At 34.4% G+C, this 19,188-nt stretch overlaps 1 protein-coding gene across 1 annotated transcript in view; it reads right to left on the bottom strand.

The window, feature by feature from the left end:
* LOC136027128 (protein unc-79 homolog) overlaps positions 1 to 19,188 on the bottom strand; it is a gene marked incomplete in the record, with an annotated part of 218,865 nt that overhangs the window by 47,780 nt on the left and 151,897 nt on the right. The window contains 6 exon segments of the mRNA XM_065704088.1: positions 806 to 1,011; positions 1,878 to 1,963; positions 7,836 to 7,980; positions 13,586 to 13,828; positions 15,211 to 15,292; positions 18,450 to 18,656. Coding sequence (XP_065560160.1) covers positions 806 to 1,011; positions 1,878 to 1,963; positions 7,836 to 7,980; positions 13,586 to 13,828; positions 15,211 to 15,292; positions 18,450 to 18,656 — 969 coding nt within the window.

Raw genomic sequence — 19,188 nt, 5'->3', positions numbered from 1 at the left:
AAATAAGGAAATAGGAAACAAGAAAGAAAGCAATTCTGACAGCAGAAGAAAAATGGAAATCTGTTTCCTTTGGATAGCACATGCTTGGATGAGGATGTACCCCTACATAAGTACAAAATATGAATAACAAAAAGCCAAGAAACATAGAGTGTCCGTGGATTAGCCGAGATTGGGTCAGGTCACGATTAAGAAGTGTATATCTCAAACAAACAAAAAAAATAAATGACATGAAATTCCCTAAAAGAATATTGAAATTTAAAAATATTTGATCATCCATTAAAAAAAAGTGAAAAAAGCGAATAGATTGCCAAACCTTGTCAAATGGGGCTAAGAAGAAAGATTTTTACTTTTTTTTTTAGCTTTTTGGGTTTCAACGCTTTGAAATGCTTGCATAGGTTTCGGCACTTTTATGGCCCAATCTCATCTTTAGGAAAATACATTTTTTGTACTTAAACTTAAACAATTAATGCACTTAAACAATTTAAACTTCAAATTGTATTGCATAAAAATGGGTAGCAGTTAGCACCAGATTTAACTAAAAAAGGACCCTAAACCAAAGTCCTTTGTGGGTCCCCAAAATTGACAGGAATTTTGGCATTCTAGAACATCCATATTGCCATTATATTATATGGTGAAATTCTGGCTGTAAGCTTGAACCTAAGGAACAGGATGGCACTCAAATGACAAAGTGACTTAAGCTCTGAAATATCAAGAGCAGGCTCTGAAATATGTGAAAGCCCCATGACGATGATCTACTGTTTATATTAAAATTATTGATAATGTTCCTAGTCAGAATAGGTCTTACTTTTGGTAAACACATTCATCTCCAACACGAGTACTGCTTTGCTTGATATTTCGGATCGGCACATTTTCAACTAGCTGCATGGCTTGTTTCATATCTCGTTGTAACCTTGGTGGATTGTCGATAACTCCTTGCCTTCTTTGTCTTGGCTTCACTTGTGGTCCAACAGGGCCTAGTCTCTGATTTTTTACAGTGGATGACATTGCAACCTAAACCAAAACCATGTTAAATTAAGGAAACGGTATATAGGAATAATAAAAAAAACCTGCTTCAACCAAGAAATTACCCTCTAGTTGGTTGCTATTACAAAGAAAAGCGTAAAGTATCTTAAACAAAGGCCTATTTTTTCCAGACAGGAGTAAAGATACATTTTTCGTTCATAAGTTAATTCAGTGGCATAGCAAAGTGGGGGGGGGGGGGTAAATGGAACTCTTATTCCCAGGCTCATAGAATTGTTGGGAGTATTATTTAGATATATTTTATCAAAGGCTATATTATTAAGGGGAAGTTGAACAGCAAAAGATATTATACTGAGGCAATGAAAAACTCACTTGCTCCTCATTGTTATTTCTTCGAGTTCATTCTCCTTTTTAGTAATAATTTAAGAATTTTGAAAATCCTACCATCAAATAATATATGTGAACTTTAAAACTTCTTGCTGGACTAGTTTAGCTGTTTATCCAACAAAATACTAAACAATGAAATAAAAGGAGTATTTGTGTTGGTTTCTTTGTACACTAGAAAAACAGTTGAATCTTCACCTAAAATCATGAGACTTTGTACACACCGATATTGAAACCACAAAACAAGGAGAGAGAACAAGCAAATTTCCCATTTCTAAAATAGGAAAGTTCTAGAAATTCCACGTGGAATGATGGTATTAATGAGACCCCTGAAGAAATGACCTCGATTCAAGAAACAAGTGATAATGACATTTTGTTTTCACCCGTTAAAAATCGTAAGGATCGTAATTGGAGGAGCCTTGAGTCATTGAGTCTTAGGACGCACAAAGATCCGAGATGTTTTAAGTGAAAACCTGCAGCAGCTAACCTTAAAAACTATTTTCTTTCTTTACCTCAATAGCTTCCCCAACCTTAGTTGAATTCAGAGACACCATAGATGGGGCTTGTGATGCAACAGTGGCTGTTCCAATTAATGGACCTGGAATAAAATGCAACAAAATAAAATAATCTTAATAAATTTGTAATTTCTAAGCCTAAATTTGAGTTTTTATTAAATTTTGATTTTTCATTAAAATTTGAGTGTCAACTGGACAATTTTATCTTTACAATAGTTTTACTAAAAAGCTGCTATTACAAACAAAGGGGAGGAGGGGAGGGTCAGGAGCCAATCTACATCAGGCAATCTACAGGTGATTGACAACATCTTCATCAGGCAATCAGGCAACCTAAAACGTCCATCAGGCAATCTTCTCTAGTCTACAGGAAGCGTTTAGGCGAACTTAGAACAGGAGAACAAGGAGTTCATGAGCCCTCCCCTTCAATGGAGGCTTTGTTTAATATTAGGCCCATGCTCTTCCACTCTTTTCATAACCATGTCACAGCATGGTTTTCCGCACTTGGCGATGCTCTTTTATTAAAAAGAGATCAAATCCTACACAGAAAATCTCAAGCCTATTACCTCCGATGCGTTATATAACCATGCCTACGAATAGTATGCTACTAAGGGAAAGCAACCCGTATTGGATAACTTAGCAAGGTAAAGGGCACTAAACAAAAGTCACTCTGAAGTCTAAAAAAAAATCGAGACACTTTACAGCATTTGCGTATATATGTCAGTTTGTTTATTCACACAGGTCTTTATTGTAGATTTACTACCAAACAATATAGAAAAACCCAAAGTGAGTAATAGAAAGGTAGACCTAAATAACTGGTTTTGCCTACTTCAAACGCCTCAACAAATCTTAAGTGATGCCATGGAATAATAGGCGCATAAAACTTCTCAAGAAACACACTGTCTGTAATCTATAATAAATTTACATGTCTATATCATCTATAAAAAGTATTTAGTCCGAACTGAATCAGAAAGAATTAGGGGCTTTCAAAATTGGCTTTGGAAAAAATTTTGTCTTTGGAGAATCAAAAAGTTTCTGTCATTTTTATGATCTTGATCTTTGTTTTATTGACCAGCCGTATGCAGATTTTATTGAAGGATAACAATGACTTTCGAAGAAGGTAGACTCTAGCTCCACGGTTTTTGAGATTATGTCTTTCAATAGTCTTCAAGCACAGCAATATCCCTTCCTACTAAGAAGCCTACACGCTATTACAAATACTTAACTGATGCATAAGAAACTGCCTCAAAAAGCAACAAAAATCGGCCTTTAAAAATCATTTACGGTTTCGATTACGGAAATAATTTTGTCACTTACATGAAATTAATTCTCATTTTTTTCCATAAAGTTCAACCTTGAATAGACTTTATTTGAGGGAGGCTAGGGTATCATACAGCTCCTGGGGAATGTAAACTCTACCTGTTCAGTTTTATAGAATGTGTTCCGTCAGCAGCCTATAGCTTATTAGGGGGTTATCACTATTCAACATCTTTAAACTTTATCATGTCTGAGGGTCCTTTATATTGACTGTTTAGTTTAGCAATAACATAATTCTTTCTACAAAAGAAAATACAGTAGTATAGATTGCGTAACAATAAGTATACACCAAAAAACTACATAGACCTACTTATGGCCGTGAACACAAAACTAAGGCTCAAGCCTAGGCTAATAACGAAACGGTGTTGCAATAAGCTTGCACGAATCAAATTAATAAGATTGCCAACTTGACTATATTGCATTGGCATACAATGTGGTGCTAACATTTAGCGAGCTGGTGCTGTATTATCCTGCTAAATAAAAAAAATTATTGAGCTAAACTGTTATACAGAGTGCTAAAACATTTGATGCAGATGCTTAGATCAGCTAAATCAGCTTAGATCAACAATATCAAAACACCCCACTCTAGTCACCAGCCCACTCTACTCTAATTACTAGCCCATTTATCTTCTTTGACATATATATCCATACATTCTTTTCATGAAATTTTATTATGTTGAATCGTAAGTTTCTACAAAACTACTAGATGGGAACTGGGGTTTTGGCAAACGGGGTTTATCTTGCATGAAGTCGCCAAAACCATAATATTATTAGGGCTAATGAGCTACGGTTAGTACTACGAAGCATAAAATTTCCAAATGAATCGGTTGGTATGATCAGGTACAGCATATTTTGGAAAATATATGCTAGTTTATTTGGATGTTACAGTCCAGATGTGGAATATTCTGCCTACATTTCTTTTGAATAAACATCAAAAGTTTGAGGAACCGACGATATAACAGCTCAGCATCATACTTAGACGAATTAATTTATGATAGACTAAAGAATTCTCTTGCACTTTTTTCCCATGCCACCCGGAAAGGCTTCCCATGGTGTTTGAAGCAAGCAAAAGTAGCAACTAATGTCTGACTTTCTATTTCAATAGAGCGTCACCATTCCTATGAGAAGCATCGTAGCTCATTACACGATTGTTCATTACAATGCCTCTTCCATATTATCCGATATCTATTCAGATGAAAAATCCATGGCACCACCAAGCGGATTGATTCCAATTAGTCACTCTTTTCCCTACCATTATCACTGTTTACACAAATCTCGTTAGATAATTGCATAAAATTCCCCAAACAGCATGCAAGGATTCCCACTCTTTTCCAATTTTTTCCAGCAACAATATTTACATGAAGAATCAAACTTTGATTCTTATGCAAAATATATAGAATTCACTGAGTTTAATGTTACCCATCAAGTTACGAGCCCGAGAAATCTTGCCATATTGTTAAAAAGGGGAAGAGGGAAACACCCCAAAAAATCAAGGGTCTTAATGAAAATCACACCATCAGGTTCAGCATATCAGAGAGTCCTACATTAAAATTTTGTATTTTTCACCAGAAAAAAGATCACGGATGCATGCTTATTTGTTTAATTTTTGTGTATGTTTCCGAGGGATTTATCGTATCAAACCAGTGATCCTATAAGATCTGGAGAGGGCTCATTTGATCAAAAATCGAAAGTTCTAGTGCCTTTTTTGAGTAATCAAAAATATGGTAGGACAGCTAGTCCCCCTCCCGCACCCGCTTTTCCCCAAAGGTTACTCCATCAAATTTTGAGACAGCTGTTTTGTCTGGCATAGTAAAAAAAAATCAAGTAACAATGTCTTTGAGGATGACTTGACCCTCACCCAATCCCCATGGAAGGGCTGCAAGCTATGAACTTTAGCCATTATTTACAGTTGGTTATTGTGAAGCATACAGAAATTTTTCGAAGAGGTGACTTTTTGGCAGGGGTATGTGGGAGGATCTTTTAACGGATGAATTTTTCATGGAGGAAGGCGATGGAGGGGGACCTGGATTTCCCGGCAATATTTAAAAATTGATCAGAAATTAAATAAAAATAGTTCTTTCAACTGAAAGTAGGAGCGACGTTAAAAATTAAAACGCCCAGAAATTATTACGTATAAGAGCAGGTATGCCTCCTCCTCTATACCTTACTCTTTACGCTATTTTTTTAAAACTTTTGTTAAAGCTTATCATTCTAATTAAACAGTCCTTGCGTTTCAGGAGTCATTCTTAAATATTCAGGAGTCATCATATCGAGACGTGTTTTGAAATAGATATGATATTGTACCTATGACATTATATCGGTATTATAGTTGTCAAAGATTTTAGTTCTTTTTTAGTTCTTACACTGCTGTTTTACGCTGCAATATCAGTTTTAAAGTCCAGTCTCTCACAGTCAAAATGTGATTACAATCACTTGGTAATGTCAGAAAATATTAAACAAACAGGTAGAAAAAAATAGAAACAGGACAGAATAGCTAATATAAAAAGAGCTAAGAACTCATATGGCACTTGTGACAAGGTCGGAAGAGCCAAGAACCAAGAGCTCATATGGCATGAGCTCTAGCAAAATTCAAAGAATCAATAGATTGAATTAAAAGGAAAATCAGAGGCTTACTGCCGGTCGGGACTTAAAATAAGAGTTCTGAGACACGAGGTTCTTCTAAATATCAAAATTCATTAAGATCCGATCACCCACTCGTAAGTTATAAATACCTCATTTTTTCTAGTTTTTCCTCTCCCTTCAGCATCCCAGTTGGTAAAATCCAAAAAAACGACTTTATCAAGTAAATTTTTGCAGGTCCCTGACACGCCTACCAATTTTCATCGTCCTAGCACGTTCTGAAGCACCGAACTCGCCAAAGAACTGGCCTCCCTAACTCCCCCAAAGAGAGCGGATCCAGTCCGGTTAAGTCAATCACGTATCTACGACATTTGCTTATTCTACCCACCAAGTTTCATCCAGATCTTTCTACTCTAAGCGTTTTCCAAGATTTCCGGTTTCACCCTCCAACCCCCCCCCCCTAATTTCACCAGATCTGGTCGAGATTTAAAATTAAAACTCTGAGACATGAGTTTTGTCTAAATATCAAATTTAATTCCGATCCGGTCACCCGTTCGTAAGTTAAAAATACCTGAATTTTTCTATTTTTCTGAATTAACACACACACACCCCAGCTCTCCCAAAGAGATCAGATTCAGTCTACTTATGTCAATCACGTATCTAGGACTAGTGCTTTTTCTCCCCACCAAGTTTCATCCCGGTTTCTCCACTCTAAGCGTTTTCCAAGATTTATGTTTCCCCCCTCCACCCCCTTATGTCCCCGGATCCAATTCGAATTGAAAATAGAACATATGAGACACAAGATCTTTCTATATATGAAGTTTCATTAAGATCCGATAATCCATTCGTAAGATAAAGATACCTCAATTTTCACGTTTTCCAAGACTTCCGGTTTCCCCTCCAACTCTCGCCAGTATAACCAGATCAGGTCGAGATTTAAAATAAGTCCTTTGAAGCACAAGATCTTTCTAAATATCAAAGTTCATCAAGATCTGATCACTCGTTCGTAAGTTAAAAATACCTCATTTTTTCTATTTTTTCCGAATTAACCGTCCCCCACTCCCCCCACCAGATGGTCGAATCAGGGAGCCGACTATTTCTAATTTTATCTGGTCTGGTCTACGATACGCCTGCCAAATTTCATCGTCCTAGCTTATCTGGAAGTAGCCAAACTAGCAAAACCAGAAAAGACAGACCAACAGAAATTTCAAGCGCAATATGTCACATGGTAAATACCAAGTGCCATAAAAGACCGAAACAGAATAGGCAAATTAAAAGCAGGTGGTCTTTTTCTCTTCTATTTCTGTTTTTGCATAAACAGAACATAAACAAGTACTTTGAAAACAGAACAGAAAGAGTAAACATAAATAGCTTATTCAGAAGTAGACAAAGTCTAAATAAGTAAATGAACGGTCTAATTAATTATCATTTGAGATTACTTTACATTTAAAAAAAAGTGTAAAATACCATCTTAAAAAATTCACAAGTCAGTTAACAAACAAAGTAGAATATTGTTTTGTATCTAGCTATATCTTTTTAATAAATTATTTTTGAGTAAAAATTAAGGAGAAAAAAAAAGGCATAATACAATCCCAGGGTAATGAAACATGACTTTAAATGTTAGCTGATATTTATTTATTTATTTGTTGATAGACAGCTGATCCATGTAAACAGCCAGCAACATACAAGAAATATAATTCAAATGTTAAAAATTCCTTTTGTTAAAAGATGTTAAAAGACAAGACATGCATGCGCTAAATGTTTAACCCGTTTGCATTGATCCACAAAGGGGGAAGGTTATTTTCCAGGACCACTGGAACGGTTTTAGGACATTTTATTTGTTTCCATTTTCCAGGTGTTTTCCATGACTAAAAAATTGGTTTATATTTTTCCAGATTTTCCAGGACGCGTGGGAACCCTGATATGCAAAAAACTTTTTTAGCATCAACTGTCGTAAATTCCCAAAGTTTAACACGTTCAAAATTCGTTCACGTTTTCAAAGTAATCCGAAAGTGGCCCTCGATCTTATCCGGGGCCAAAAGGAACACAGATATACATTACCTTTGACCATCAGCTTTGCCATCTCTTGAACAGCAGTCGGACTAGTAGTTTTCTTTGAACAGAGATTTTGAACTGTATGCCCCTTGTGAACTCTGACTAGAGAACTCTCAACTTCAGGAATTTCTTTAGCTGACACTACGGACGCCTGGACAGAGAAAAAGTTTATGAATAACGAACTAGTTGACAATAACCTTATAGATGAAATTTACAAAATGAAAAGAAATAATGTCTATATATATATATATATATATATATATATATATATATATATATATATATATATATATATATATATATATATATATATATATATATATATATATATATATATATATATATATATATATATATATATATATATATATATATATATATATATATATATATATATATATATATATATATATATATATATATATATATATATATATATATATATATATATATATATATATATATATATATATATATTTACATATATAAAACGGTAGCCTAGAATTTGGGGATATTTTCGGCAATTTTATTTCAGTAGGTCTGTTCTGTAAAAAGTAGACTTTCAAGCTTTATACCACCTCTTGAATGGACGGCAGGAGGACTCATTCATATGTAACTTCGCCATCTTCTATCTATTCTTTTAGGGGGGTTTTATTCAACGTGCTGATAGATTAATAACACTTGATAAAATTACATTTTGATTGGTTTACAGATAGACAGGTAATCGATTTGTGCTAATTTACAAAGACAACATGATCTACGTTGCATGGGCAACGTGGGGTTTTGCGGCAACGTTTCTTCGGCCTCGCCGAGCAAAGTGTTGCGAGAGCAACACTTTGGTTTTTTTTCCTCGCTTCGATTAAACGCTGAAGTTGTTAATCTGTAAGGATCTTAAAATAAACAAGTCCCCTACATGTCTTACCACTGGAACCAAATTGGTCATACCATCAAATACACCGGAAACAAATAATAGGTACACCAACTAGCAAAAGTTGCGAACCCCTCATTCCCAAAGATAATTATGAGCTAACAGCCGACTGTTGCTTAAAACTCCCCTATATGTCTCACAATTGGTATCGACGTATTTTTGGTTTCACTGTATACCTTATTACTGTATTTGTCAACCCCTTTAAACTTTTAAAATGGTACATCTCATAAAGAATTTTTTACCAAAAAGTGGATGACATACACTTTGATCAGCTCATCAAGTGCTATCGACTGCCGTCGAAAAAAAATCTATCTGTCTTAGTTGAAAAGTTGACTGACTTTTTTGCCGTAGGCCAAGTTTCTAACATCATCACTTAGAAAGGAGCAAATGATAAACTCAAATTTCTTTGGCAATGAGAGAACTTTTAAAGTTTAAGAGGCACATCTGATACCATTTATCTACTGCAATCCCAAATGCGAAACACCGAATGATACTCAGCTGAAATCATGAACAGAAATGGGTAGAAACAATAGATGGCAGCACTTTCGGACCCGTAGGAAAATGCCACTTTTTTGTTTCTGTAGATTTCTCTATTTATCACTCAAAGAAGATATATTGGCTGCGGAGCCGGGTAGCTGCCGCATATATTTAACACTTATAGATTTTTGTCCATTTTCAATTTGAAACTGATGCCTGTCTGCTAGAACGGAGCTTTCCACTCGAAAGCAGAATTATGATTTGATGAAACGAAAGCTTGACTGCATAAATTTAGATAGTTCTCTCTGATATAGGCTATAAAACTCCACACACTATAGGCTCTTGCTCAAGGACAAGCAAAAACCATCCTCTTTGGCCCCAGGCAATATTTCTACGAAGATTTACAAAATACAAAGTCATATTCATTAATCCGGCCTAAGGTCCAAACTTTCCGTAAAAACCGCCGATGTTAGACCCTTACCACTTTCTAGGAATAAGCTGAAATCGGGGTGCTAGAAAAAAAAAAAAAAACACGACAAAAACAAAGTGTTGCTCTCGCAACACAATTAGGACGTCTTTAGAATTCATACCTATAGTGAATAATCTCACGGTCTTCATTGTGCCTCGTTTATTTGATAGATTTAGACAGTTTTATTGAATAAAATGCAGCATAGCTAATCTGCTTACTTTTACGACGAAAATAATAATACAAAAAGGAGGACCAGTTGCTTATTATATAGACCTGTAAAAATGTATAAAAGAAGAAAAGCAAAAAAAGTATAGACTGTCGGTAACTTAGCCGTTTCTAGTTTTCATTAATAATTGACGACCATTTCTCTCTTTAATGGGGGCAGTATTCTTTTAAGAAGTTGTTCATAAAAGAGTTTGTTGGCGGGAAGATAGGCAGATGGTGGTGGAAAGGGAGCTATTTTGACACTCAAATCCTATTTTAATAGTTTTCAATCGTTGCATGATTCTGACTTTTGTGATAACAGTCCCCCATAGACTGATATAAGATCTGCTTATTCTCGGGAACTTTAGAATAAGGTACGTATGAATGAGAATATGGCTAATTGGGTTTCAATAATTTCTGATTCCCCAAACCGTCGAAAGGCCTTGATTTTGTCTCTAACTCTTTAAGTGTGTACACACAAATCTCAAATTTGTCACTCAAGCCAAAACTGGAAAAAAAATTTTATGTCTCTATTATTAAACTTAAGACTTTGGGATTTTTTTTTTAAATCAAAACATAGAGCATCTTAATACGGGGTAGTTTGACCTTAGATTCTTCGGTTCCCATAAAGGTTTCATAATCCCTGCACTCTGGTAACTAATAACATAGGATAAATTCTTGGACTTGATCTAATTTTAAAGGTCTGGATAGTGACATGAGAAATTGCGACTGTAAGGCCAAACATTCGTAAGTATTGTCTTAAAATCACTCTTTAAGAATATTAACCGATGACCAAGCAATTCTAGGGGACAATAATGTTGGTTATCTATTGTGTATAATCAGCAATTTCCAGAGTAGAAGCTTTTCAGAGGGCCATGTATTACATCCTTACAAAAAGCCACCGTGTTTTGAAACCCGATTTTCGGCTTAGAAGCCAGCACGCGGGAAATTTCTGCAGAGACGGAATAATACAAATTTAATTTTATTTAATATTCATTTTAATTTTATAAAAATTAATCGAATATAATATTTCATTGATTTTTCACAAATTGCCAGATATTCAGAAAAAATTGAATTACTTAGGAGGGAAGTCATCCCCCCCTTATGTACGTCCCTGCCTAGAATAACGATCGAAGAGTCAATTTGCTTCATCACTAGTTGGAGAAGCCGAAGTTTTCTATTTAAAATAACATGTTAAAAATAGATTGGTAGATATTACTTGCGCTATTTGACTATCAAAATGTCTTATCTTAGTTGAGCCAGACATTTCCAACAACGATACCATCACAACCTTCAAACTTCAAAGCCTAGAAACCCGACTAGGCAACATTATCCTGAAGTCTAGAAATACCCTTGTACACCCTGAGAAATACCCTGATCACCATGACATTTTACCACAGAAGCACAAACAAACAGCCCTGAGAGCCAGAAGCAAAAATTGCTCGTACAAATTGCTACCAGAATTCTTTCATGTTCTTTTTTACATTATTGTGTAATATTACATAATAACATGCTTTGTAGTACAACATAAAATTAGCCATTCAGCTACGAATATTTTGTGCAAATGAAGACTTAGATCTCTCTGTAATAGACTCGTGTTTTTTAAATATTATACTTGAGCGATTCTTCTGTTCAGAAACAACTGAATCAATTCATAGACTTAGTACGATTTTTCTATTTAAATATTGCTAAAAAGTAATTTTATGGATTTTAAATCTACGTGTAGTAATTTGTTGCCAGTTTGGGAATTGATGTTTGTCGATATATATATGTGGCCTTGAAAAGAAATATTAAAAATGCACATTTCATATTTTACAATAGCATGACTTTTGTGTCAAGCATCTAGCTATGCTTTCTGTTTTGTTCTTTTTTTTCAAACTCCGTAGTGCTCTCAGTTTAGCAGTTGTTAAACTTTAAAGTAAAGAACGGGGGTTTAAGGGTTTTGGATAGCACCCCTTATGCAATAGATGATTCCTGTTCGTTTTGAGTTTTAACATCATTCGTCCATTCCGGTTAGATAGAAATGGTTTAATTTTGTTATGACTGCAAAGCCCATCTATAGCTTGTATTACCCATGGATAGTGCTCCAGGAGCAAAAGAACTTTTTATTTGTGCTATAACCCATCTTGTTAACCAGTTAGAACCCAAAGAATTGTTTTTTTGGGAGGGGGTGAATTTCACGCAGTCCTTTGGAAAAGCTGTTCCTTCCATCATCAGAAACCTAAAAACAAATGATCCAAAATGTTCACACTTGTACTTTCTGAGATATAGGCTGTCCTATTCATAGTAGAGTGAGAACTGAACAGATTTAATGTTGGAAAAACAACAGATGCGGCACAAACCCTCATAGATGCTCAGAAGTCATAAGATAAGTCACGAAGAAGCCTGCACAGGGCTTAAAATCGCAATTCGCGCAGTAGTTAAGTAGCTTCCTAGATCAGTTCTTCAATTGATATCGATGTTGCTTATCACGTTTCATCAGAAAGTGTGCAATGCCATCGTAACTGTAGCTGAAACCTGGCTACAGCCCTCTCCTTCCTTCAACTAACAGGGTGTGGGTTTGCGCTCCATCCATACTCCGTTTTTAGTAGTGACCTTGTAACGTCACACCGGAGCCCTACAAAATAATCTGCGGTTTTAATTTTTCTGTGGGTATGTTAAAAGGGTGGATGCACTCATGGCTGTCATATTAGAATCCTTACAAACAGGGTCAATACCTTTTTTTCCACGGATACTGATGGAGTATTTATTGACAAACCAGTCGTAAAAATCAGCACCTTCCATAAATCTAACCTGACTTTTAAAGTTCGAACATTGAGCCAGCAGTTCTGTAACAAAAATCGAAAAAAATCTTCTCTTAAGTGGAGGAAGACTCATAGCAAAGGCTCTTATAAATAGGGATGCGATACTGCCATGACATTTCTGACTGTCTTCTATCTAGAGTAATTTTCCAAGGTAAGTAAATGAATCAGAAAAAGTAGAATCGACAACCTGGCCCAAAAAAAAGTTGAAAGGTACTGCTCTTGAATAGCAAAAAGTAACAAGCAGATTTATGGGGGGGGGGGGTAACCTCACTAGTCCCCGTATGTAGTTATTCGCGATTACTTTTTACTTTTTCTTATAGGAAGTTAGGCGATGTTTGGTCGCTTGATTCTATATTACTCAAAATTTTCAACAAAAGACCCTTTAGAATGCTCGTTAACCTTACTCTTGTTATTTAAATTTGCCCAAAGAAAAATTAAACTATAGGAAAAAGCGGCTTCAAAATATCGAGATCGTTAAATGAGTGAATGAATGTATTTTATAATCCATCAAAATGTTTTGTAACTCATTAAAATGACGAGAGTGAATATATCAATGTGTGGATATGTAAAAAGGCAGATATTGCCCAAAACGAAGCGTTGTAGCGGTTACTTTGGGCAGTTTACACATCATGACTTGACCAAAATGAATCAGTATGCGTATCCAATTGTCTTAGCCTACGAATTAAAGTCAGGTTATTAAAAGGAGCTACAATTTCATGGGAGTACCACGAAACCGCAAAAAGCGAGTAAATGCAGCCTTTTTTTTGAGGGGGGGATGCCGTTGCAAAAATGGTAATCTAGCGATAACCAAAATAAAGTAGAGATATTCCTAAATAGTAATGTTTAGAAAATTAATTTGTTTTCAATTACAAACCTTAGCTGAATGCAAGGTAGTAGTAGAAACGAGAGGGAGTCTCTTAGGTCTTTCATCAATTCGAGCCATTTCTGCAAACCCAACTTGAGCCTGTGATTGTGCCGACGAAACAGCACGAATTTGTTCCGCTTTTACTGGCTTGGACTGAAACTGTACAGTTATTGCTTTCTGGACTTGAGCAACAACAGGGATCTCTTCATGGATTGCCATTGTAGGAGCTTTGATCAGTTTCTCTGGGAATACCTATATGAGGACAAAAATATTACTGTACAGAAAATACCATGCATCTTCTGTCCTGCATTAAAAAGGCGAAAATAATATCAAATTTAGAGCAACATTGATAGTGGTAACACAGAGCAAACCAAAAACAAAATAAAAAAGACCCGTGATCATTATCCGATCAATTACCCGTGATAACACGGATTACTTTTTTTCATTCGTTAAAACAGCAAACGTACGTATTGCATAAAAACGATATGAAGTTGAAAAATAGAATAAAAAAGTTTAATATTCCAGGGAAAAGAAAAATTTCTTGAATACGTGCCAGCTCCACATAATGAAAGGAAATATGGAACTGGTATACTAAAATTTACCGAATTAATGACCGTAAGATGGTTCAAGAAAATCGAGCAAACCTACACCGAAAGAAATACAATGGTCAAATCAACTGCTTTCATCAACACATCATCCTCATGGCAAGAGAGAGTGACCAATTTTCCTCATCTTGAAATCCAATGATTTCAATATAAACTTATAGTGCTTTTATGTAATACAGCTTTTTTCAGTATCGATGAATCCTGTCTGTGTTCAATATTTTGTAACGAAATCTATTTCTCTGAAGAAGGTCTATAGAAATGGGTTTGAAGATCTATTTCTCTACAACAAAAAGGAAAATTTAGATAATATTGGATAATATGTTAAATTTATGTGGTAAATAGTGGCAATAATTTATTTAAAAAAAAGAACACAAACATAATCAATCGGAAGCACAACAAAAGCGCTGCTTACGCTGCTACTAACAAGAAAATAATAACAGGAACTCCTGTAGCGTATTATATTGGTAAATAAAAAAAAAAAATTACATATGAGCCAGCGATTATTTCGCTTTCATTCAACTTCATTTATTAGGTCAAAGTTCGAACGTCAAAATCACGCTTAACTGCTATTGGATTTCAGTTATTTGGTTATATAAATGATAAATAGATATGGTTTCGTGATGAAGCATAGTTAAGATCTAAAATCACTAGAATGAAGTATGAACCTTTGATATTGAACTTGACCGTGAAAATTAATTACAAGATGAACCGAAGACTTAAAAGAATACAATAAAATAACAGCGTTATCCTTAAAATGTTTCATGACCATCTTCAAGACCATCATGAAAAAAATAAAATTTTTCCAGGTAGAACGGGAAAAAAATTCAAGATAATATTGATCCCTCATTTAGAGCTTTAGCATGCGCATAAAAATTTTAGAATATACTGAAATGACAGTAAAACACTCCATTGTGGAAACAGTTTTCTGCTATTTTCAGACTTGTCACGCTCGGCTATAATATATGCTAAGATTTACCAGCTAAAGGAGATTTTGCAGCTATAAGCCTTTAAGATATGAGAGGAACTTACTTCAGAAGAAATAGCAACTGCTTGAGTGGGACACTTCACATTCTCAGGAACCACCTCTAGGTCCAATTCTTCGAGAGTTTCGCTGTATATTGAAAAAAAAATATTACACTGTTTTCCTCTGATTGTCAGTAATGAGATTCAGTAATTTGGAAAAAAAAATAAATAAGAACGCATTAAAGAATTGTTTATATGTATTTTTGTAGCGTTTTGACGAGTAGGACAAAACTATGGGCCGCAGGAAGTGGTTTCGAACCTCCTACCCCCTGTATACGGCCTTGACTAAGTACTTGAAAATAGAAAAAAAAGATAACGCAGTTACAATCTAGACCCTTTTGTGTGGGAGGGGGCAGAAGCTAAGACTCATCTCTCCCGCATACGGTAAAAACGGTAACAATTACAATAAACAGACAAACAAATAAACAAATTTCGTGTTATTGGTACTGAAACTTTTTGATATAGTAGTATTTAGTAATAGTTGAATAATAGTAGTTGAATATTATTCAGTAGTTGAATAATAGTATTAAAAAATAATCAACAACACAGGCCTACAAATGTGAACAGTAAACATTCAGAATTTTGAGGACATTTTTAAGGTTGTTGTGGGGGCCTGATTTCCAAGATAGAGTTTTTTTTATTCTTTCACATAAGAATTTATTATTATAGGGTGTGCAAATTTACCATTTGAGAAACACAGTCAATTACACCTTGATTCATTTAGTCAAACAACACATCTAATTTTCTGCTATTTCAAAATAAAATCGATTTAAATCTTTACTCGAATCTATATACTTATTTTTTTTTTAAACATAGAAGTCAAAATCAAGCTTATGTATTTTTAGCTTTATGATATTATTTTTCATAGTGGCGTTTAAAAAAAGGCTTTCATTCGTTTGAATGGCTTTAACTTCTAGTAAATGTTCAAAAGAGTAAATTTGGGTAAGGATTTTTGCAGAGTTTACAAACTATTTGTTACTTGAAGGCAATTGTCCAACTGTCACACGAGTGCTTAGACTTCCCTCTGTAAAAAAGAAAAAAAAAGAAAGAAAAAGTGACTTATTTTATGCTTTGGCAAAAACTGATTTTCGCTTGTCAAGTTTCAACGATAGCAAAATAAAATTATAAGATCGGGGCAACGGGGGCCGTCAAACTTTCAAATGACAACTCACCTATATTTGTGTATTTGGATTCCACATGCGAAAAGGAGCATATTTGGCCTAACACTTATCAAACCATACATATCAAAATATGTTCAAGTCAAAAGTTACAAGCACTTTGGATATATAAAAAAGAAGCCTAGACAACCCACTTACATACTTGTGTTTTAGTCACTTCCAACTTTTAATTTGACAATATTCCAATAATAATTTATAGTAAACTTAAGCTTGAAATTTCTTTCAAAATATTTAACACTTAACAGGAATTACCGACGAAAAATTTGGAGGCCCCTCCCCCTCCTCCTTCATGTTTTTTTTCTAGGTTGGGTCCTTTGTCACCTTTTCTTTATTAAGGAATTACGAGATATCTTTTAAAGTTTGGTCCAAAAAAAAACTCAAAGACCCTTTCTACTTACCCTAGTGATCAAAGGATAATAACTACTAAGAAATATTTACGAAAAAGTCATGTGACTCGATTTGTTCGGCCTGAATAAGTCTGGAGAGTTTCAACCAAGGAAATGTATCCGAAAGGGTTGCTATTCAAAAAATTAGTGGCAATAATACCGCTACTATAAAAGCCACTTCATTCCTTTTTGTTTGACTTTAAAAAATAATTAACCAGGAATAGCTTCAGGTGAAGGCCATAAGCTAACCACTAAATCATTTTTAGAACAAAAAAAAAATACAAAAAAAGAGGCCTAATTTTAAAACTGAACGCTTTAGTTAAGACATTGCCTAATGAAATATAAGAGGTAAGAAAAGTGGTTTTATTAAGAACGTTGGGAAATTTCTATTATTGTGTCGTGGAAGCAACATTTTTATTCTGTCTTTTAATTTCCATCGATTTCAGTTCGTGTCAAGAAATCACCCCACCCCTGAGAAGAAATATGACATAAAAATCACAAAAGAGGAAAACGATAAATAATCCAAATCAAACCCTTGTATAAACAATGCTCCTGGTAGCTCCCCTCCCCATGCCAATTTTCAGGCGGCACTCATGCTACCAAGGACTGAAATTTCCATCACACTTTTTTAATAAATTTTAATTTACTTCTAGTAAATCACTTAATTTGAATTGTTATCTTTGAAATTGTAAAATTGCCATATTTTAAATTGTTCCGTTCAGTATAAACTGTAGTGTTTGAAATTTTTCACCCCAAGAGAAGGTCAACAATTTCTCTTCTAGGAATTTCTGTTAAGCAGTTCAGTCGAGTTCATTATCATATACTTAGATAGGTTTTTTCATATAAAACTAGATTTTGCTTGACCTTGCATCAATTTGGTTCAATTTTGGTTTTGAATCAATAGCAATAAAGTCTTTTTTTAATATACAAACCATACTAAACACTAGCGCATAACAAAGAGGTTTAGAAAGGGCGGCAACACAACTCATATCCAGGATAATCTGTGTTCGTTCTAAGCTCCAAAGTTGCTCTTCATTTATCTGGGAAAAACTGTATTTTGTCAGTTTTTTTATGTCCCTTATTCATACCATGTTCAGTGTTATTTTAAATATTAATAGGACTGATGTCGTTCTTAGCCCCCACTTGTCACCACCATCCATGCCCAACTATTTTTAAGCTAAAGTTCAACTTTTGCATAACAACCCTTCAAGAAGAATTGTCATCAAGAAGATTATCAAGAAGAAGGATTTTGAATTTTAACCGGGAGGGGGGGGGGTGTGTGTATAAAATGCCAAATATTTATTTCCAGATCATGATTTTCGAAATTTTCAAGCGAAAAGACATATAATATGGAACAACTTTTCTAGGAGGATGTCACAGACTTTGGAAGTATTTCTTTGCTTACCATACATTGTCATTAAGAATTTGAAAAGAAAGCAAAATTTAGAGTTCAAAAAATACATAGACTCAATTAAATTATCTGATTAATTATCTAATTAAATTATCTATAAATTATATATATATATATATATATATATATATATATATATATATATATATATATATATATATATATATATATATATATATATATACATATATCTCCCATATACTAAAATGCGTAAACTCTTCTAAAATAAAATCAAAATTGACACTCCAAAAAAGTGTCTTCAGCTGTTACCTAATTGGTCTCCTAAAACCAGATCCTGAACTACTACTATCTCTTCTATTGCTGTTAATTTCATTAAATCGGCCAACATCGCAGGAATGAGCAGTAAGGGCAGCAGTTGCCAGTATCAGCCTTGGAGTTCTGCAGCTTTCAGAATCCACAACAGTCATTTCAGATGACAGGGAATTCCGACTTATATCTTTATGCTTGTGCTGCTGCCTAAAAAACATCGATTGTAATGCACAAAAATATTCAGAATACCGACTTTAATCCCTGATTTTCAGGAACTGCTCAAACAAAAAGACGAAAAGATTCTTTCTTTAAGGTCATCAAATATTGCAATAATTATATCACGACACACCAGTCACAAGGTCAAATTTCTGGAAGTCGACTGGAATTTTAACACAGAAAAAATAAAGATTTACCCAATGGCATGATGAGTTGTCTGGTCAAGCTTGCTAGTGGTAAGGTTTATCACCCTGTATCGTCACCAAACTGGCCGCCCCTTCATAAAACGTGAAAAGAAATATAATAAAGAAACACGGGGCAGTAACTAATTTCACTTTACGCACTTGAAAAAGAGGAGTATATGATACAATATGCTTGTTTATCAATTGATTGATTTGATGAAAATTATAACTATGGTAAAAATTTGTAGAAACTTTTGCAGAATTAGAGGAAATATGCAAAATGGAAATAATATGCAAAATATCCTTTTTTTACAGTTTCGATTACGAAACTGTAAAAAAAA

Source organism: Artemia franciscana, chromosome 5 (genome assembly GCF_032884065.1).
Source record: "Artemia franciscana chromosome 5, ASM3288406v1, whole genome shotgun sequence".
NCBI lineage: Eukaryota > Metazoa > Arthropoda > Branchiopoda > Anostraca > Artemiidae > Artemia > Artemia franciscana.
Note: the sequence above shows the minus strand (reverse complement) of the source record. Positions and strands in the feature narration are given on the sequence as shown.